Genomic DNA, 21,565 nt, shown 5'->3' on the forward strand with positions numbered 1-21,565 from the left:
CGGACACATCAGCTCCCACTCCCCACAGGGGCTAGAGGAAGCGCACAAGGATACCTTGACGGTACCTGTGCGCAGGCTCCAACTGTGACTCAGTTATTCGCTAGTTGGGGTCACTGACTTTCTGACCTTTCCAGCCCCACCCAATTCTGGGCTCAGCCAGCCACAGCCAGCCCCTCCTCCTCATAGGACAATGGGTTCTGTCCGCCATAAAAACGACCTGCATTTTGAAAAGTCCTTCCTTTCCGTGTCTGTAGTTTTCTGCCATCGCTCAGAAAACCCTCTGCCTTACTCCTATTTGTTTGCAGTGAGGTGCGGCCCGGGAGGGCGTTTACAGGAAGGAGGGCAACCCTAGAGTCTGAAGGCTCCGCCTCTGCATGGGTGAACTCAGACAAGTTTCTTTATTTTCTTTTTTTTTTGTGGTACATGGGCCTTTCACTCTTGTGGCCTCTCCCGTTGCGGAGCACAGGTTCCGGACGCGCAAGCTCAGCGGCCATGGCTCACGGGCCTAGCCGCTCCGCGGCATGTGGGATCTTCCCGGACCGGGGCACGAACCCGTGTCCCCTGCATCGGCAGTCGGACTCAACCACTGCGCCACCAGGGAAGCCCTCAGACGAGTTTCTTAACTTCCTCTGTGGCCTGGGGGAAACAATTTTTCCGCTCACGGGGTCCCTGGATTAATGAGGTCACGAATGCAGACCACCTGGACCAGCGAATGGCTCATCGTAGGTGCCCAAATGCCAGGGGTCGTCTGTTGGCCTGACCCCACAGTGAAAAACTGCATCTCGGGGAACTCTGGGTCAAATAACCAGAATAATTTGCAAAATTGAGATAACCTCTCACCTCCCCGTGACCTCACGGCATCCAGCCCCCCACGTCCCCGGGTAGCTGGGCCGAGCAGCAGGGCCACCGCAGCGGGCGGCGGAGGAAGGCGCGGGGCTAGACTGACGGCTCTCGGGTAGGAGGAGGAGAGAGCAGGCGGCGGAGGAGGGGAGAGCCGCCTAGAGGAGGGAGCAGAGGCGGGAGGAGACACATGCGCGCTGCCTGCCGCCGCCGCCGCCGCCGCCGCCGCCGCAGTCCTCAGCTTGCCAGGGACAGGAAAGCTTCGAGACCGAGCTGCCGCTGCCGCCTCCCCTTTTCACCCCCCCCCCATTCCGCGTGCCTCCCACACCCTCCTCCCCTTCTTCCAGCATCTCTCGGTGGAGCACTGCAGGGACCCGGCCCGGGCTGCCGTCTCCCCGACCAGGGGGAAAGCTGTGACCCCCCCCCGCAGGAGCGGCAGGGCGGGGTGGGGGGCCCGGGAGAAGATGGCGACGCCGGGAAGTGAACCCCAACCTTTCGTCCCCGCCCTGTCAGTGGCTACTCTGCACCCCCATCATCATCCCCCCCCCCACCACCATCAGCACCACGGAGGAGCCGGAGGCAGCGGCGGGGCCGGAGGAGGCGGCGGCGGCGGCGGGGGCTTCAACCTGCCCTTGAACCGGGGGCTGGAGCGCGCGTTGGAGGAAGCGGCCAACTCCGGGGGGTTGAACCTCAGTGCTAGGAAACTGAAGGAATTTCCCAGGACGGCGGCCCCCGCGCACGACCTCTCGGACACGGTGCAGGCAGGTGAGAGAAGGCCGAGGGCGGGCAGTGGGCGTGGGTGGCTCTCTGGCTGGCTGTCGTCCCTTTCCCGACGCGGTAGCCAGTCTGAGATCTGGCCTTGCTGAGGGACCAGCGGCCCGTGCTCTCCCGAGGAAGGGACCCGCGTGGGCGCTGTGGCGCCGGGAGAGCCGGGCTGCTCCGGGACGCTCGGCCCGCTAGCGTGTGGGAGCGCGTGGGTCTCCGGCTCCCCACCCGCGGCGGCCGTGTGGGGGAAGTGGCCGCCGGGCTGGGACTTGCGGGCGCGCCCGGTGCGCGCAGTGAAAGTGGGAGGTTTCAGGCGGCCGCAGCCGTTTTCTGGGCCCCGCGTAGAGGCTGGGAACCCGGCCGCGGTGTCTGCGCCTCCGCTTTGCGTCGAGGCGTCGCCCGTCCTGGTGAGGAAACCCAGACAAAGGTGGCGCGCCCTCCGCCGACCCGAGGGCATCGGCGCGGTGCCGCGAGGCCCCCGCCGCGACATCGCTGAGCGCTCCAGCGACTTGGTGCCGACTGCGAGGAGGTGCCGAGGCTTCTCCTTCCTGCGCCTGTGCGACGAAGGAGCGGCTGCCGAATCGCAGCGAAACCGAATCGCCGCCACTTTGCTGGGGGGGTCGGCTCCCCGGTTCTTTGCCTCTAGGTAACCGCCCACGCGGTTTGGTTCCTGCCACCGAGGCTACCTAGTTCTCAGTAACCCGAAATGTGCGGGGGCCCTGGAAAGAGACGGCATGGCATATTAAAAAAAAAAAAAAGAATAATTAAAAGTGAGCCGGTTTTCCTTCGTGAGCCCGACAAGTTGCAACTCGCGTCAGTGAGCATACAGCCTTTTCAAGTTATGTCATGTGTTGACATATTTCTGAGAGGTCTGCTTTCTCTTTGGTAGTTGGAGTTACTGGAGTGGGATCTATAAACAGGAAGGAGGCTGCTGGAATGCGATTCAGGCCTTGGGATCCCTACAGAACTGACTCGGTTCCCGACCGTCCGGTTTCAGCTCCTTGGGGGAGGGTTTGTATCTTGGCAAGCGCCCAGCATTTCCCAGAGCAGTGGGTGCCCCGTTTTGGAACCACCGCCCAGACCTCGTGGCTGTCATCACATCAAGGGCCGAGTGTCAGACCCCTAGGATCCTGGACGTTATGACTGTCAGCTCCAGATCTCCCAGTTTCCTCTCCTGCGGGAAGAGGGGTTCGGGGGAGGGGGCAGACAGTTGCCTTTTGGAGCTAGGTTTCTAATGCTCCCCTCCTTTAATTCAATAAACTTTTATTGAGTCCTAACGAATATTTAGACAGAGTTCTGAGTTCACTGGAGGCAAAAAGGGCTCTTAAGGGTCATTAAACTTTGTAATTTGGATTCAGGGATAGTCAGAAGTGGGCATAAAGGAGGGAATTTCCAGAGTCGAGCTGTCAACAGCTGGGGAATCTCTTGATAGGACTTCTTAGTTGCATTTTCTCAAGTGGAAGTTATTCCAAGAATTGCCTGAATCATTAACTTAAAAAAAAAAGTCCGTTGTTAAGTTCGACTTCCCTTTTGCTGTAGAGTGTACAGTGAGCTGTGGAAGGATTGGATATGACTGCAGAAAATGGAGCTGGCATGACCAATAATAATATGTGTTTGTCGTTCCGGATGGGGGCATTGAAAGTTGTTCCTCTAATTCAGTTATGCTGACGTTTATTTCAAGATGGGTGAACTGCTCTGTTGGCATTTCTTGGAGAAGACCCGCGCTTTTTTTAAAAAAATTAATTTTTTTGGCTTCCTTGGGTCTTCGTTGCTGTCTGGGCTTTCTCTAGTTGGGGTGAGTATCATTGCAGTGCGCGGGCTTTTCTTTTGTTGCAGAGCACTGGCTCTAGGGCCCGCGGGCTTCAGTAGTTGTGGCTCAGGGGCTTAGTTGCTCTAGGGTGTGTGGGATCTTCCCTGACCAGGGCTCGAACCAGTGTCCCTTGCATTGGCAGGTAGATTCACAACCACTGCGCCACCAGAGAAGCCCAAGACCCATGCTTTTCAAAGCAGAGACCACCTCTTTCAGTGAAGGCCTTACCATGTGAGGCACGGCAGTGCTTAAAAATATTTTGTTCTCTCTTGCTTGCTTGTGGCGAGCTGTGGTGGTGAGTTTCGCAGGTTTTAAAATTATGAACCCCATTTGCGCGTGTTTGATGCTCAGAAAATTCTAACTAGTTAAAACTTGGAGGCTTAACTTGCCGTCAAAAAAGGCAGTGTTAATTACGGGAGGCGGAGTGTCACTGAAGTTTGTAGAAAAGTTAGGAAAACCCTATAAAGATAAAGAGAATTCAATGCAGACAGCTATTTTACATGAAATTTCAGTACCTGAATGTGTTAAAGAGTTGCTTTTGCAAAAACATCTTTGGCTCGGGTCAAAGCTGGGTGTAAACCAAATGTATTCTGCCCTTTGTTCTATTTACCGAGCACTGTTCCTTATTTGGAAGAGCAAAACTCAAAATAAAGCAAGAGTTAAAATTACCTCCGTTTGCACAGTGTTGACATTTCCTGCATATAAAGAGTTCTAGTAGAGTGGAGTGTATGAACAGTAACATATACAATAAAGACAGTGGTTTCTCTGGGGTTAAAATTTAGTTTACAGAATATCTCTTAAGATCAGAAGGACATACGAAGATCCTTAAAGACCTAAGATGTAAAGTGGACTTTTTCATAAATTTTGGAAGACAGCGAGTGACATGGAAAGCTTTTTCTCGCTGTTCAGTTGTATAATACAGACCATTTGGTTTATGCCTTGTAAAAGTAACTCTTCTGGCAGCCCACCTAAGCAGAACTGCACTCTTGGGCAATGCAGCTTATCTGGACAGGAGCTGTGAAACCCCAGATGCAATCACAGAAACATAGAGGCCCTGGGCTGCTCAGTAGACGTTTAAGCTCTGTCAATCGAGTGCATACATATTTTTCATAGGAAAAAAGCTCTCAGGCTCTCCCCCTCACTTTGAGCCTATCGATTTACTCATATTTGAGTGAAAATAGTTTGGTTGTAACAGGGTCTAGTCTTTTTGCAGGTGAGAAGGGGAAAGAAAGGCTGATCCACGCGGGTGTGGTGGAACAGGTGACACTGGCTGAATGGGAGAAACCTGAACAAAAGAGCCACAATGAGCACCGGGTGTGTGTCTGCACTATCCTGCCCGGTCCTCGGTAGAAGCTCTTCAAATCCTCATGTACAGCTGGGGAGAGTTGAGTAATAGTTGCTGAAGATCATAGCCCTACTTAAATGGTGAATCAGGGATTGAACTCTGATGGTTTCACTCTAGTGTATGTGTTCTTTTCTTTTTCTGCATTGAGTCTTCGTTGCTGCACACGGGCTTTCTCTAGTTGCGGCGAGTGGGGGCGACTCCTTGCTGTGGGGAGCGGGCTTCTCACTGTGGTGGCTTCTCTTATTGCGGAGCACGGGCTCTAGGCGCGCGGGCTTCAGTAGTTGCAGCACGTGGGCTCAGTAGTTGTGGCTCTCGGGCTCTAGAGCGCAGGCTCAGTAGTTGTGGCGCACGGGCTTAGTTGCTCCGCGGCATGTGGGATCTTCCAGGACCAGGGCTCGAACCTGTGTCCCCTGCATTGGCAGGCGGATTCTTAACCACTGAGCCACCAGGGAAGTCCCTAGTGCTAATATTTTAAATAGTGTCATTTTGGGTTAAGGAAGTTCCAGAGGAACTATAAAGCAGATTGAAAAGAGGAGTAAGAAAAGAAAGTGTCTGTCTCAGGCTGATTGCAGGAGGTCCTGGAAAATAAAAAGGAAGCTCTTGGATTTGATATGCAGAACAGTTGTTGAAAGTTGCTCTCATTAAGGAGAGGGAGAGCTGTGTCATTGCCAGTATCTTTTTGGGGTGGCTTGAAGCAGAAAAGTCTATATGGGAAATGAAGGGCTCCCCCAGCGTGGGGGACAAATACTCATCGAGGTCCTGTATGTGCCAGTGCAAGTGCTGGACGAGGTGCAAAGTGTAAGACACGACAGGAGCGCTACGACAGGTCCAGGAGGCCACGGGACTCTCAAGGCAGGTCAAGGTGAGAAGCCAATAGCGTAGATAGACATTGCAAAATTCAGGAACTAAAAGGCCATTTCAGTTAAATGAGTTAGGAAAGACTCATAGCAGAGGTGGGATTTGGGTCAGGTTTTGTAGGATGGCACATTCTGTGGTGGGAAAGATGGTTTGAACGTGTGGAGTGAGAACCTGACAGCCTGAGACTTGCTGAGAATAAAACAGTAAGAGAGGGCATTCAGGCCTGTGCTTCTGGTCACATTCTCCCACCCCACTGTCACCATGTAATGAGGTAACAGAGCACAGGGCTCTTAGGACCCTTTGAGGATGCTGGGGATGGCTGAGGCCTGGGATATGTCAGCCTGTGGGACTGATGCCCTAGTCTGTCTGAGATACCTCTCTCCAGTGTCTACAGAGGCAAAGAATCTTCTCTGAGATTTGTGGGCAGGCTTATCTGCTGAAGCCTGACTTTCCCCCGCCCCACTCCCATCCTGTAGCAACCGAATCCTTGGGATATTAGCATCCTTTAGTCATTGGGATGCACCCAGGACTTGGTGATATCTATTTGGTCTCAAAAACCATTCCATTTCGGTCATAAAGATTTTTCATTACAAATGTAATGAAACTTGAAATCACATGTGTTTTCGTAGAACGTGTGTTCTTTTATAGTTATATCTTGTTTCAAATTATGCTTCTGCTATTGAACTAAATTTATTAGTCATTGCTGTAATGATTGTTTATTGTGGTAGTCATTATTTAAAGGGCTATATTAATGACATCTATTCTGAATACTTCATCCATAAACAATGAGTTACATCCTTTTCCTTCCTATTATTATTTTTTGCTTGTTGATCAGTTTCAATGCAGAGGACTTCTAATAGTAAAAGCTGTCAGAACTACTAAGACTCCATATATATGGTGTCTCTGAACCATATCCAGATGTGCTCTTCCACGTTTCTGTTGGTGGCGGAAACAATCTCCACAAACATACCTCTGTTCTCGTTGCTTGCATTATGGGCTGCTCTTTATTGAGAAGGCAGAAGCACACTTACCATCTTTCTAGAATAACAGCGTACAACCATAGGCAGCAAAACCTCTGGTCATTTTTGATCTGTGCCAGTTTATGAGGTCAGCCTAAGGTTTGACCTTCATCATTGAAAGGATTCTACCGGACTGTCAGTCACTGCGACATCTTATTTGATTTTTGGTGAGCGTATGTTATTAGGCAAAAATTCGGCACACCCCACTATTTAAAATTTTTAACTTCGATTGTTGACTAAGTTTTTTTTTTTTGAGTTTTGTTGCAAGCTTAAATTTTTCATGCTGTGGTTTAGCAGTTCTTTGGTGTAAGCATTTAAAGGGTAGATACCTTTTGAAATCCATGTTGGTGTTGATCAGTGCAGAGGTTAATTTCCTTTTGCTCTTGCTGTCCTACTGGTGTGAACAAAGACTTTTTCTGTCCTGTTACTCAGCTTCATCATTACTTATTTAAGCATAAATTGTTTCCTTCTTTTGTGTGTACTTTTCTATTTTTCCCCTTTTTCATATCTGTTTGTCTACCTACCTACCTATATCTATAGGTATATCTATTTACCTACGTTTATAGGTATACTTATATACTTGTATTTATAGGTATATATCTATATCTATATAAATTTATGTAGGTGTGTGACTTGCTTAACCAAAAAAGAAAGCCCAATTATATTTGCATATCTGATGCCTTTATTTATGTATAATTTATAGGAAGTCTAGAGGCATCTCTCGTTGCTACAGTTCTTTTGTTGCATGAAAGTATTTTTTTTGAGCCAAAATTTTCATTTGCTCTATAAATTTCTATAGATAGAGATATAGGTATAAAGATGTTTTATCTTTAGGCTGGGCAGCATTTACTTTCTCTTCATCTCTTCCCAGAGTCATCTCCCCCAGGTGCCGTATTGAGTATGCTTTTTCAGAGACTTGGCAATTTAAATGGCAGAACTGCTATGAACTCTATTTAAGGTACTTATGGGTTCATCAGTCAGACCACCTGACTTGAAATTTTGTCTGTGCCTCACAAAAACCTGTCTGTGATGCTACTTTCCAGATTTGGTTTAGCATTTTGGAAAATTAGACTTCTGCCTTAGAAAGACATTCGGGAAAACTGGCCTGGGCTTTGACCTGGTACTGCCACCAAGATCACCATTTGTGAACTGTTTCAGTGACTGTGTCACTTGTTGGAATTAAGGTAATTTGGTGTTAATTGCAGTGTTTATTTCAAATATAAAATTACAATCTATCATGAAAGGCTTAAGGATGTAAGACCCAAAACCCAGCTATATTTACATATCTGATGCCTTTATGTATAATTTATAGGAAGTCTAGAGGCCTCTGTTACCGCTGCTGTTTTTTGTGGCATGGAAGTCCTTTTGCCGCAGAATTTTCAGCTGCTGTTATATTTCAGACAAGTTTTTGTGTGTGTCGTGTGAATTGTTTAACGAAAAAAGAAAGAGAAAGGGAGAAAGAAAAGAAAAAATATGGGAAGTCAGGATCCCATGTAAGCCTTAGTTCAGGAAAACTAGGCCTGCCAATAAAGATGCAAGCTTGAAGCATGTCTGTGTTTTCTTCATCTTAATTTCAGAGTTCAGTAGTATTGCTTCCATAAACTGTAGTAAGAAGTCATACATTTGGAAGCCATCTGTTCCCACAGAGTAATTCAAAAATCGAGTGAGACTGTTTACATGAACAGAAAGTTGAGGAACTGTGAGAACGTGACTTCTCTTGCTTTTACTCCATCAAGGCAGTAGGAGGGAAATGCCTTTATACTTGGATTTCTGTGCGCTCGTGCTTTTGCCCGCCCCTGTCCTCCTTCACTGGCCGTAGAGGAGGAGTATAGGGGGGACAGAAAAAATCAGAGAACGACAGTGTTTGATTTGCATCACAGAAACATTTTATCTTTTTGCTTGATGAGACATTATTGCTCCTGTGTTAATATGATGTTGATACTGAGCCAGCTTAACTTATGGTAGCTGGAACTTTTCCAGGATTTAAAAAAATTTTTTGCACTCATCTTCATTTTTTGTTGCTAGTATATAGAAATGATTATTTTATATAAATTTATTTATTTATTTTTGGTTGCATTGGGTCTTCGTTGCTGCGTTCGGGCTTTCTCTAGTTGCAGCGAGCAGGGGCCACTCTTCGTTGCGGTGCGTGGGCTTCTCTTGCAGTGGCTTCTCTTATCGTGGAGCACAGTCACTAGGCGTGCGAGCTTCAGTAGTTATGGTACGCGGGCTCAGTAGTTGTGGCTCGTGGGCTCTAGAGTGCACGCTCAGTAGTTGTGGCGCACGGGCTTAGTTGCTCCGTGGCATGTGGGATCTTCCCGGACCAGGGCTCGAACCCGTGTCCCCTGCATTGGCAGGTGATTCTTAACCACTGCGCCACCAGGGAAGTCCCTCCAGGATATTTTAAGTCACCAAGGTCAGGCTTTATAATTTTGGAATCTGCCGTGATACTCACTTTCTTCCTTTTGCTGTGTTTCCTCAGTCTCTTTGCTGGAGGGGCCCTAAGACCGTGCGACTTGAAGCAGAGCCGGGATCCCTCTGGCTCAGTGGGCCTTGAATTTCCCCTTCACTGTTCTCCCCAGATGGGCAGAGAGAGGCCCCATTTTCGTTTCCTTAATCTTCTGGCTTCTCCCGTGGCCTTGCTTTTGACAGCTGGCTCCTGCAGCGCAGGCCGTGGAGTTTTGCTACTCAGTGTATTTCCCTAACGTTCTTTCCTATTTTTTGATGTTGATGCTGTACAGTGCTACGCGTAGCATCAATGCATCTGACCTGGTTCCGTCAGCTTGGCTCTGATTTGACGCACTTTAGCTCTGCAACGGTGACAATTTCAAAGACAGCATCACTCGCAGACTGCCTGACTTGGCCTTCCTTTAGATTGCCTCCGTTTTGCTTTTCCAGGTCATTTCCCTCCCTTCGCCCTCCTCTCTGCCCTGGAAGAGTCTCCTTAACCACGCTCCTACTTTATCCAGTCCCCAGCCTACTCGAGACGCGGGCCTCCCTGCCATCCCTTCCTTGCAGATCTGAGCACTGAATCAGGCATAGCTTTAAGGCACTTTTGCGTTATTCCCTTATGGCATTTTTTTGTTAGTTATTGCCTTCCTCTTTGGTGCTTTCCCCAGGTTTCAGCTTTTTCCTTCTTCGCTGGCCTGTGAGGTCTGGCTAGGCAGGGGTTTTTCCTTATTTTCGTATGTGCCCTTCATGCCTGTCACAGAAAATGCTAGATTAACATCAGTGCACCGTTCTGTCTCCTCTTTCCTACTCACAGCCCTCTCTTAGTCCCCACACTCTCAATCCATCATCTTGGATCTGCCACTACGCACGGTTTGCTGATCTGCTGCCTTTTTTTTCAGCGCTGACCTTATTTTTTTTCACATGGCATCTTTTTGCTTCTCAGCGTCACCCACTGTATTAGTTGGCTCGGGCCGCATGACAAAATACCACAGACTGGGGGGCTTAAACACCAGACATTTATTTCCTCCCAGTTCTGGAGGCTGAGTCCAAAGTCAGGGTGTCAGCAGGGCTGGTTTCTCCCGAGGCGTCTCTCCTTCGCTTGTCATCGGCCAGCCTCCCTGTGTGTTCCCATGACCCTTCCTCTGTGCCTGAGAGTCCCTGGCGTCTCTCTGCGAGTCCAGATTTCCTCTTCTTATACAGACACCAGTCACACTGAATTAGGGCCCACCCGTAACCTACTCATTTAACCTTAAGTACCACTTGAAAGGCCTAATCTCCAAATAAATCACATTCTGAGGGACTGAGGGTTAGGGCTTCTAGGCGTGAATTTTAGGGGACACGATTCAGCCCAGCACGCACTCCCTCTGGTGTTGCTGGTAGCTAGCTACTGTTCCTCCCCCAGCCTGGATACAGTGACTTTGTGTGCTGTGCAAGTCTGCCCTCCCACGAGGCCCAAGCCAGGCCTGTCTCATTCACCATTCCAGCCCCAGGACCCAGCATAACACCACGCTGATCCCGCCTGGGTGCGAGGTAGACCCTCAATAAATGTTACTGAGCACATGACGTGCTGTAAAAGGGGAAGGGGCCACGTTCATACTTAAAATGGGTGACTCTGGCCAGTCTGGGCCCCCCTTCTCCCCACCATCTCTCACAAATTTAGAATCTTCTTTTTGGTGGTTGGTGGGTCCCCAGAGTTATGCTTTCTCAACAGTAGTTAAAAAGGAAAATAAGGTTGCTTTCTTCAACATTTGCAAGTGTTTGATAAGCCAGGTTACATCTGGAGGTAGAGTTATCCTGACATCTGAAGGGGATGGGTGCAGTTTTATTGTATCAGATAGTGCTTGAAATTAACAAGTAAAGTGAAAGTAAAGTTTTTGAGTACCTATCATGTATAGGAGCTGTGGATGATTAAAAAAATTAGAGACATAGTTCTACAGTACGTTGCAGAATTGCATAAGGATTAAAGAAATAACATCTTTGAAAGTACTATACATGTATAGTATTCTCATTAACAAGTGTCTTTTCCAGATAAAGCCTTTCGGTCTGTCTTCCATCTTGTGTAGATTAGAGGTTAAACGTCAGTTTTCTTGAGCCTCAAAGACCTGGGTCCAAATCTTGGCTTTGTCGATTATAAACTGTGTTACTCTGACCAGATAACTTAAACCCCGAGTATCAGTTTTCTATAAACATGTCAGCTATAAAATGGGAACAATAGGTACTTAGCTGAGTTGTAAGAACAATGATTATAACAATAGATAACATTGTCAAGGGCTCTCCATGTGCCAGGCATTCCTCCAAGTGCTTTATATGTTAATATATATATTAAGTATATGTACTATATACATTACCTCGTTTAATTCTTGCTGAGTGTTCTGTTTTAACTGTAGTAGGCTCAGTAATTCCTGACTCTTCCAGCTGTTAGCTAGGTTCCACTCAGCCACCTGTATCTGGTTGAAATTCATCTGCCTCTGAAATCCCTTTCTTGACCTTTGTAGCCTGAAGAGGGAGTTCAGATATCTAGAAACCACCGATTCACATCTCTCCCTCATTTAATAGCTGAGAACACTGAGGTTCAGAGAGCTTAAGCCCCTTGCACAAGGTCACACAGCAGGGCAGTGGGCAACTCCCAGCAGAGGGCCGTTTCTGTGGAGCCAGGAGGCTACATTGGATGGACGGAAGACCTCCCTCCCTCCATAGACTTCTCAGGTCAGCCCCACCCAGACCAGCCACGAGGAAGGTCCCTAAAAGAAAAAATACTGTGAAACCTTTAATAACATGTGGTCCAAAGCTGGGGAGAACAAGATAGAAAACTAAGAGTGGTTACAGATTAAATGTGTTAGTTCAGGATTTTACTGCATGTGGTTTGGAGGACATGCATGGGCTCCGTGTAAATTGGCTCCCAAGTACTAAAAGGCATGTTGGGAAGTCCCACCCAGACTCACAACCTGGAGGTCCACAGCCGCCTATCATAGCAAGGGTTTTCTTGGACCTTGCAATACATTTTCCTGTGGAAATACAGTAGTAAGTGGTGGTTTGGTTCCCCCGCCAACCCTCTATTTAACCCTAGCAGAGGTGGGCCTTTGTGTCGATGATGTTTCTTTGGAAAAATGTAAGCTCCGTCCTGACAAGGAATTCTGAACCTGGAGATCGTGGCATCAGGATGTGAACTTCCTGCCTCTTGGGGATAACTCTCTCCCCTGCGGCCGTTCCTACCCGATGTCAGAAAGTTCCCCTCCCTTCTAGGCCCCTTGGTCAGTGGGCCCAGCAGACTGGGTGTCCCTTCCCCCCGGTGTGGGGAGGAAGGGTCGGTGTAAGTTGGGGGTCAGCTCTGGGACTCCGTGAGGCCTCAGGCCTAAGAGGAGCCGGCCCAGGAGATGCCCCCTGAGGGAGCCGGGCAGGGATTTAAACACCTCTCTGCCTAATGGTTGTATTTTTTTTTGCATATTATCTCCCCAACTTATTTATTTTAGACTTTGAAGCAAATGACGGAGTCTCCCTGAACTTCAGGTTTGTAATTTGTTAATAGTGAAAATACTCTTCCTCACTCAGGGCTGTTTTAAAAGGAGGTACACGGAGTTCAGGTCTGGCTCAGAGTGAGTGGCCCGCAGATGTCGCTGGCCTTCCTAGATTCCCATGGGGTTATGCGTCACAGTAAAATAATATAACATCGGTAAAATAGATAACTGCCCATTGTTAGCCTGTCATTGGCGTAGTGGCTAAGAGCACACGTGGTTGGGTCTCAGTCCTGGTTCTACCAGGATATGGCCGGTACTTAAGCTCCCTGAGCCTGGTCATACAATCAGGGATAATGATCATAGGGTTATTGTGAGGAGGAAATGAATGAGTATAGGTGTAAAGTGCTCAGGTCAATGCCTGGTGTTGACGTTTGCTGTTATTATTATTATTTTTTTTTTGCGGTACGCGGGCCTCTCACTGCTGTGGCCTCTCCCGTTGCGGAGCACAGGCTCCGGAGGCGCAGGCTCAGCGGCCATGGCTCACGGGCCCAGCCGCTCCGTGGCATGTGGGATCCTCCCGGACTGGGGCACGAACCCGTGTCCCCTGCATCGGCAGGCGGACTCTCAACCACTGCGCCACCAGGGAAGCCCCCATTATTATTATTATTGTGGCCGAGCTGCGTGCGGGATCTTACTTCCCCAACCACGGATTGAACCTGCGCCCCCTGCAGTGGAAGCTTGGAGTCCTAACCACTGGACCGCCAGGGAAGCCCCGCCATTATTAATACCATAGTCCATTATCTTTAGAAAAGAGAGTCAATCTTCTAAGGCACAAAAAGACTAAATTCCTAGAAATATTGTGACATTAATAAAATAATCTTGATATCCAGAAAGCTTCAGTATACATGCTTTAAGCATGTGTAAGCATTATATTCTTTTGACTGTCTTTGGAAGGTGATGGAGTAGGTGCTATTTATTCTTCCAGCTCTGAACATTCAGGGCTTACATGTAAGGAAACCCAGACTGAAATCATTTTCAGTGAAATCATTTCAGTGAAATCATTTTTCTTGGGTTATGTTACTGGTAAGTGTTTGAGCCAGGACTGTATCTTCTGAGTTTTTATGTGATTTCCATTCATTCCTCAATATAATAGCCCTCGTCGGTTTGATTTGATTTCATCAAGACAAAGAAATCCTGGGGGGACAGGCTGGTAGAGAAGAGTGCTCCCCAGTGGAGAATGGGGAGCGTATTCTGGGGCTACACTATGTATTCCTGCAAAGGGTGCTGGGACCAAGGCTTGTTTGGGGCCTTGGGATGGAGGGGTAGGAAGGAGGGGGTGGGGCCTCAGAGGAGGGCTTGTAGCACAGCTCTCTGCCCTCTGCAAGAGTCCTGCCATAGATTTAAGAACTCTTCCAGATCAAAATAAACAAATTGATCACCTTTGATGCTCTTGGCAAGAAACAATTTGTGAATCTTTTTATGTTCCTGGCAACTGCTCCGAAGATGTGTAGCAGATACTTCTCTAAGGAGCGAGAACATGTCTATGAGGAAGCAGAGTTTAAAGAATAAATACTTGGATTGAAACGTATCATTTCTTTTCTCATTGTTTTCCTGGCACCAGCATTTGTTTTGAACTTTATCAGAAGTCATTTCTTCAAAAGCCTGGTGATAGGTTCAGTATCACCCTGAAGTCACTGACAAGGGAACTTTTGAAAGGGCGATAGGGTCTGGGCCCTTCAGGGTATTTCCTCCTTCAACCCTCATAAAGGTTAACCCCTACTCTTGCAAGATAGGTAGTGTCCTTGGAGCGGAGAAGGAAACATCGGTTAGGCAATCTGAGTACGTTTGTAGAGCCATTAAGGCCAGAGCTAAAGTTGGGATCAGAACTCTGGTTGAAGAAGTGCTGGAGTCTCTTGCCATTGAAGGGGAGCAGAATATGCCACCCCAAAATATGCCACTTTGGCATATGGATTATTTTGAACCGAAAGTTACTTAAGAAACAGTCGGTGCAGGGACACTGTGGCCTTCTTTGTCTCCCTGAAAGCAGGAAATAAATCTCCTGTGTGAAAGGTACTCTTCCTGTACCAAAGAGGGGTAGAAGGCATTCTTATCACCAGAGATAGGGAATCCAGGACCGAGAAGGCTGTATAAACAAATTTACTTCTTCACTCGTTTACCACCCCAAGCTCAAACCCCTTTGTCTTGTCAATTTTTCACAGATTTATTTATTTATTTATTTAGTCTAAAAGATACAACAGCTGCCTGCTTTGGTCACTTCTTTCAGTACCGTATATTTTTGAGCTCCTGTGCATAGGGAATTTGGTTTTTTTCCTGTTGTTTCATATCAATTTGATTATTAGGCCAGCCAAAGAACCTAAAAGGAAAGGAGGAATTACGTTTTCTTCCTCTATGCTGTGCTCTATTGTAGCGTTACTGCACATTTAGAGCTGGAAGGACAGATCGCAGGGGGAGATTTTGCAATGAGAATCGAGCCCAGAGCATTCTGATAGGCAGTCCTCGGGGTGATTTATAGACTGAGGAGTCAGATTCCAGCCTAATGTTATTTCTCTCATTAATCTGAAAGTGGATGCAGGGGACCAAGGTGCATGCATGGGGATTTCTAGCCCTAGTCCTTACCTATTGCTAGTGGCCAGTTATCAGTTCCATTTCTAAGAGCTGTGCTTTCCAGCAAGCAACAGTATTGGTTTTAAAAATCCTCCAACATGTCTATTATGTGAAAATTTAAATAACACCTTCAGGTTTTTAGTTTTGGTATAAAATTTTGTTAGACTTTATAATACGTAACTTATTTGAACAGCCTATTTAAAATTTACTTTATTTTATTCCCTCCAATGAGAAATGAATGAATAGCCATTGGGTGAGTGACCAAGTAATTTACTTTCTAGACCATTCCCTCTGTAACACAAGTGCTTACATTCTCACAGTTGATTTTTTAAGTAATAATCATTGAGTCAATCTCTAATGCATTTTATATTGTAATGAAGATCCTTCAATGCATTAATTAATTGCTTATAAAATCTTATAAATGAAATAACACAGCAGCCCATTTTGGCTAAAATAGCAGCACAGTTTATGGCTGAATAACCAACATTTTTTGTGTTTATGCAAATTGATCTAATTCAAAGGAATCCGATTGTACAATTGAAGGCAAATAGACCTCTCTTTGTGCAGTTCCCTTGGAGGTGAGGATGATAATATCTGCATGCAATTTAAGGCAATTATGTGTATTTTTCTGTCTTTAGGAAGCCTGGATAAATCAAAGTTAATTTTAGTTGTACCACTCCTTCCAGTGGCTATAGTCTTGTAATAAACCCTTAACCGTAGTTTGTTCAGATATTTGCATTTAATGCTTTCTTGTGTCCGTGCAGTACTTCAAAGGGTGCCATGCCATAACTTTATGAGTGTTAATGAGCCAAAGTCTGATCTGTTTTATGAAATTCATTCGGCAGCTGTGAAGACTTGCTGTTGCTTCCCTACCACGCCCCTCCCAAAGTCCTTGGAATCAGTATGTTAATGAAGACTTGGTATCTCAATATGAAATTGGCACAGTGGGAGTTCCGAGGTAATGTGCCCTGACAGAGCCCTTAATGTCTGCCTCTTAGGGAGTGAATGACAAAGACAGGATAGACCAGCTAAGTGCTTTCACAGTCAGGCTGCCTGGGTCTTTCTAAAGTCCGTCTGTGTCTTCAGTGTGTGCACCCTCTGTGTCTTAGGAATCTCCTCTCTTCTGTCAACCAGGCCTCCTTGATTGTGGTCTCTTAATACCACATAGTAGATTGGGTTGGATGAGCCCCATCACCTTTTTTTTTTTGGCCTCACCACGCCACATGTGGGATCTTAGTTCCCCTACCAGGGACCCAACCAGTGCCCTGTGCAGTGGAAGCGAGGAGTGTTAACCACTGGACTGCCGGGGAAGTCCACTTTTTTTTTTTTAATTGAATGAAAGAGTCTTTAAATTCTTCAGTGCTTTACAATTTTCAAAAGTTTCACACACATGATTTCATATATTCCCATAATACCCCTTTTCCCCCTTATCCCTATATTCCCTCCCCCCAACTAGTAACCACTGGTTTGTTCTTTACATCTGCGAGTCTGCTTCTTTTTTGTTTTATTCACTAGTTCGTTGTATTTTTTAGATTCCACATATAAGTGAAATCATATAGTATGTGTCTTTCTCTGACCTATTTCACTTAGCATAATGCCCTCCAAGTCCATCCATGTTCCTTCAAATGGCAAAATTTCATTCTTTTTTATGGCTGAGTAGTATTCTATAGTATGTATAGACCACGTCTTCTTTATCCATTCATCTGTTGATGCACACTTAGGTTGCTTTCATACCTTGGCAGTTGTAATTAATGCTGCCATGAACCTTGGGAGCTCCATCACCTTTGGATGAAAGACTTCAGCTTTCAAACACATTGCTTTGTATAATTCTATGCAACGCTCATTCATTTTTCAAGAGAACATTAGGTCACTGTGGACATCACAAGAAGTGCTCTTATAGGATGCCCCTAAATAGTGTCCATCTAAGTCCAGGTTTGCTGGGGACAGTCTGGTTTATACATTTTGCCCTGGACTACTGAATAATAGCACCTCTTTTTAACACATCCCGATTTGGATGATAAATTACATGATCACTATACTCATGGGACATAGACACCATGTTTTAAGATAAACTGAAGTGGAGACAAGGTAAATGACTTGCCCAGGCCCTCTGGCCGCTTAAGTGTCAGATCAGGCCTAGGATATGAACAGTTTATCCTGGTCATCTCTGTCAACTGCCCATACTGCTGCCCTTTGAGGGAATGACAGTGCTTGGCTGGTTTCTCATTTTAACTTTCACACCAAGAAACCCTCGCAGGAAGGTCTTTGGCATTTGTCTCTAATTTTAGTGGGCAAAACACAGCACTCATTTTAAAATTGTGAAATATAGCACACGTAGAAAGGAGTCTATATAAAACATAAGCATGGTTTAAATGATGATAGTAAAATAGGCATAGAGACCTAGAGCAGACAGGGAGCTGGGACTGGGGTGGGGAGGTGATTGCCTGGGGCAGGACAAGGGATGATAGAAACAGTCTCTGTCTTGAGTTAGTGGTGAACGCGCAGGTAAGTATGCATTTGTCAGAACGCATCAAACTCTACGTACAAAATGGTTGCATTTTGTTGTATATAAATTATACCTTACTAAAGTAGACTTAAAATGCCCCTATGTACCCATTACTCAACTTGAGAAGTGGAACATTTCCCATACCAATGCATTATCCCTGATTAACAAGCCATTTACAAGCACAGAATAATTGGGGCCTTATGGCTGAATAGGTGCCTACTACAAGACTGATATTTCTGTATTAGTGGACAGATTCTTTGATCTTCATTTTCTTTATTTCAAAACAGCTTGTTAACTGTCTACATAGTCATACTAATCAAATATTCTAATTCTCTTTATGAGTGGCACTTTAGTTTATGGATAGAAGAAACTGAAACTGAGCCAGGCTTCCTGGCATCACTGGGATGGTGCTGGCTAATGAAATCCAGGGCCTAAGAGCATTTGCTGTGCACCTGCTGGGCGCCAGACACTTTGCAGGCCTGATCTCATTCTTCCCCTCAGCCTACATGAGAGGTGTCGTGTACCTTAGATTTCGTGGAGTGCACATGCTGAGGCTCATAGATGCTCAGAAGCTTGCCCAGGATCCCCACGTGGAAAGTGGAGGAGCCGCGGGTGTCACCCCCAGCAGCCTGACTCTAAAGCGTTTGTCTTTCCCACCAAGAGCAGTCATTAGAAAGAACTGCCTTCTGCTGGGGAAAGCAGGGCCTTTTGGCTAGCTCCTTGCTTGTCCCCTGGAGCCTGGGATGGTGTGATGTACCACCCGCGACCTTCCTGCGTGACAGCCCTGACCAGGCGCACTCCCTGCCCCGCTTCCTCCGGGGCTCCCTCCTGCCCGCCCAGGCCAGCTGCCTGATCTGATAGGCCTCTGGGATCAGCGCCACCCTGCTTACCCACTGGGTTTCCCCACACCCTCCTCACCAGGCTTCGTGGCTCCAGCTGCCTTTGTCTTTAGCCTCCATATGTTCTAGGTTAAGTGCCTCTACTTTGCCTTTGATCATGCCTTCCCTTTCCTCTCTGCATGTGCCAAAGAAAATAAAACAGAAAACAAAACAATCAAAAACGAAAACTCCAGATCTCTAGTCCCTGTCAGTCACCCCAGAATCTCAGCACCTGCCTCTTCTGTGATGTCCCAAACCCTGGCCTCTCTCTCCCGCTTCAACCCCATCTTTTCTGAACTTTAGGCTTTTGGTCTGTAACTGGCAGTGTAATTGATTGAGTTGATCCTTAATTGTTATTTAACTTCATTTCTTTTCTCTCCAATTGATAATAACAACAAGAAGAATGATAATAGCTTTATTTCTTGAGACAGGTATTGTGTTATGTATTTCAGTTAATTCTGCCAAATAATCTTAGGATGTCAGTACATGTTTTTTCCCTGTTTGACAGATTAGAAAATCGAGGCTCAGAGTAAACAGCCTAAGATCGCATAGCTACTAAACTAGGATTCAAACCTCAGTTGAAACTGGGATTCAAATCCAGTTTGACTTGAGTGATCCCGTCTTACTCTTTACTGACCCCTTGAAAGTCCCTTGAAAAGCATGGAAAAGAAAGGAAACTGACATTTATTGTGCCTTTACTATAGCATGCGGTAGAGGTGGCTTACTGTATTATCTCACAGGATCCTTATTCTAATGCTAAAAATTAGATATCGTGGTCTCCCAAAAATTGAGGCCCAGTGTAAATAATTTCCTCAAGGTTAAAGAACTGATAAGTGAGGCATCAAAATCAAAGCAGGTCTTTCTGCCCCTAGGGATGCCCGCTCTGTGCATGAGGAACTCCTAGTATATATTCCTTTTTAAATTCTCTGTGAGGCCTAGCACAGTGCTGGATGTTAGTGAAACTTTTCAATTAGTTACAGGTTGATTGAAAAAAATCAAAGGTTCTTTTTATCCTGTTAGAAGCATGAGAAGTAGTTCAGTGGGGAAGCGTAGAACCCACAAAGAATGTTAGCTTTAGGGAAGGGACAGTATAAAAACAAAGACGAGGTGGAATAGGTTCTCGAATGCATGGAGGAACCATAGAATTTTGTTTATCTTGAGAGAATGACTTTATCCCTTCCTGAATTTTGCTCTGGTGGAGCAAGAATGTCTAAAACTAAAAGACAGGAGAGGATGACTTAAGTATTCTGGTTCCAATTTGGAGATGCTGTGTTGTTGGCTTTCTCCAGTCGGCTGACTTCCCTACTTCCAGCTGCCCCTCTCAGGTACAGAAATAAAAGCTAATGGCCAGTTACCCTGGGCCCTTTCATTCGTGGATTTGGAGACCATTGAAATCCACCCTAGAGCTCACCCTTCAAAGTAATTAACAATTAAAAAAAACAAACAAAAACTAAACCAAATAGGAACTCCTCTACGTTCTAAAAATATGTTAGAATTTTGTTGTTCAAAACACACACACTCTGACTACTCAGTACATCTTGTACATCTTATCGTTCTTAGTACAAGGAACCTAGCGCGCAGAGAGGACAGGTCTGCACGAGGTGTAGTTCCTGGGTCTTGGAGTGTGTCCTCCACTTTGGTTTTTGTCAGCAGAGCGTTTCTGCCGAGTGTACTGCGTGCCAAGGGAGCAGTTGTCGGTGGTATTCGCAGAGATGTGTGTTAGCACAGAGCCAGAGGGGACTGCGGTGTAGACTCTTGAGTGACGGGCACCAGCTCTGCCTTCCACACGTGGCCCTTTGTGCTCTCAGTAACTGGAGAAATGCTGGCTGTGTGCGCTGGGTTTTCTCAAAGTGTGCTAGGGATGGCATCTCCCAGCGCTGGCTGTGAGCGTCTTAGAATTGTGTCAGTACATGATGGGTGAGCTCTCCCAGAAAGAAACACCAAGGGCTCACATCACCGTGTCTTTGTCACCGGCTTCCATCTGTTGCTTGCTGCGGTTTAAACTGATCATGGCTGTTTAGGTAATGGGCTTGGAGTCCAACAGATGAAGGTCAAATCCCTGCACCGTCAGTTACTAGTTGGGTGACTTGGAGCAATTCTGAGCTCTGATTTTTCATCTGTAAAATGAAAGTAATAAAACTTATCTCCTGGGGTTGCTGTGATGATTAAAATAACAAATTCTAAATACATGGCACTTGGCACATGTGTGCGTTGTGTATGTGTGAGACAGTAGTAGTAGCTGTTCTTTGAACTACGGTGGCCCCAGAGGGAGAGCTATTTTTAAATGACTGATGCGCTGCTCACTGCTTCCAGTCCCCATCCAGGCTGGGTACCTGCATCTGTCTCTGTCACTAGTCTGGGAACATATCTCTTGGCTGATACAACTGTCTCCCTGTTCCCTTCTGCCAGCCCTCTGCATCCTCTTTGTACTCCCCCAACCCAGGCAGTGCCTGAGGACTCCCGACTGTACACAGGGTGTCAGTGATACTCAGCCAGACTGGAGCTTGCTGCTTGTTAATGGGAGGACTTTGACTGTCTCCCCCTGGCTGCCTGGTCAGCTGCAGCTCCAATGAGGCTGTGGTCCCCTGACCAGTTACATTAACCATCTTATTTGAGCCATCTGGGAACTCAATGCAATACTCCTTGAAGCTCCATGACTTTCTTTCTTTCTCTATCTTTTATTTATTTGGTTGCCTCGGGTCTTAGTTGCAGCAGGTGGGCTCCTTCATTGTGGCTCGAGGGTCCTTAGTTGTGGCTCACTGGCTCCTTAGTTGCGGCACACGGGCTTCCTAGTTGCGGCATGTGAACTCTTAGTTGCAACATAGATGTGGGATCTAGTTCCCGGACCAAGGATCGAACCCGGGCCCGCTGCATTGGGAGCTTGGAGTCTTAACCACTGCACCACTAAGGAAGTCCCCTCAGCCCTGTGACTTTAATTTGGGGCCCAACTATGATATGGCAGGGCGTCTTAGCTCTTGATAAAGATGAAATGGGAGGGAAAGAGAAAGAGCGAGTG

General features: G+C 46.7%; 1 protein-coding gene across 2 annotated transcripts in view; it reads left to right on the plus strand.

The window, feature by feature from the left end:
• Positions 1–1,075: 1,075 nt before the first annotated feature.
• LRCH1 (leucine rich repeats and calponin homology domain containing 1) overlaps positions 1,076–21,565 on the plus strand; it is a 187,279-nt gene continuing 166,789 nt past the window's right edge. Inside the window, exon 1 of one of the 2 annotated variants that reach the window (XM_024755377.1) lies at positions 1,076–1,605. In XM_024755377.1, the coding sequence (XP_024611145.1) occupies positions 1,305–1,605 (301 nt within the window). In that variant the 5' untranslated portion in view covers positions 1,076–1,304. The remainder of the gene's footprint in view (positions 1,606–21,565) is intronic. The other variant, XM_024755375.1, reaches the window with a different exon arrangement.

The sequence above is a fragment of the Neophocaena asiaeorientalis genome, unplaced genomic scaffold (genome assembly GCF_003031525.2).
Source record: "Neophocaena asiaeorientalis asiaeorientalis breed wild unplaced genomic scaffold, Neophocaena_asiaeorientalis_V1.1 scaffold59, whole genome shotgun sequence".
NCBI classification, from domain to species: Eukaryota; Metazoa; Chordata; class Mammalia; order Artiodactyla; family Phocoenidae; genus Neophocaena; species Neophocaena asiaeorientalis.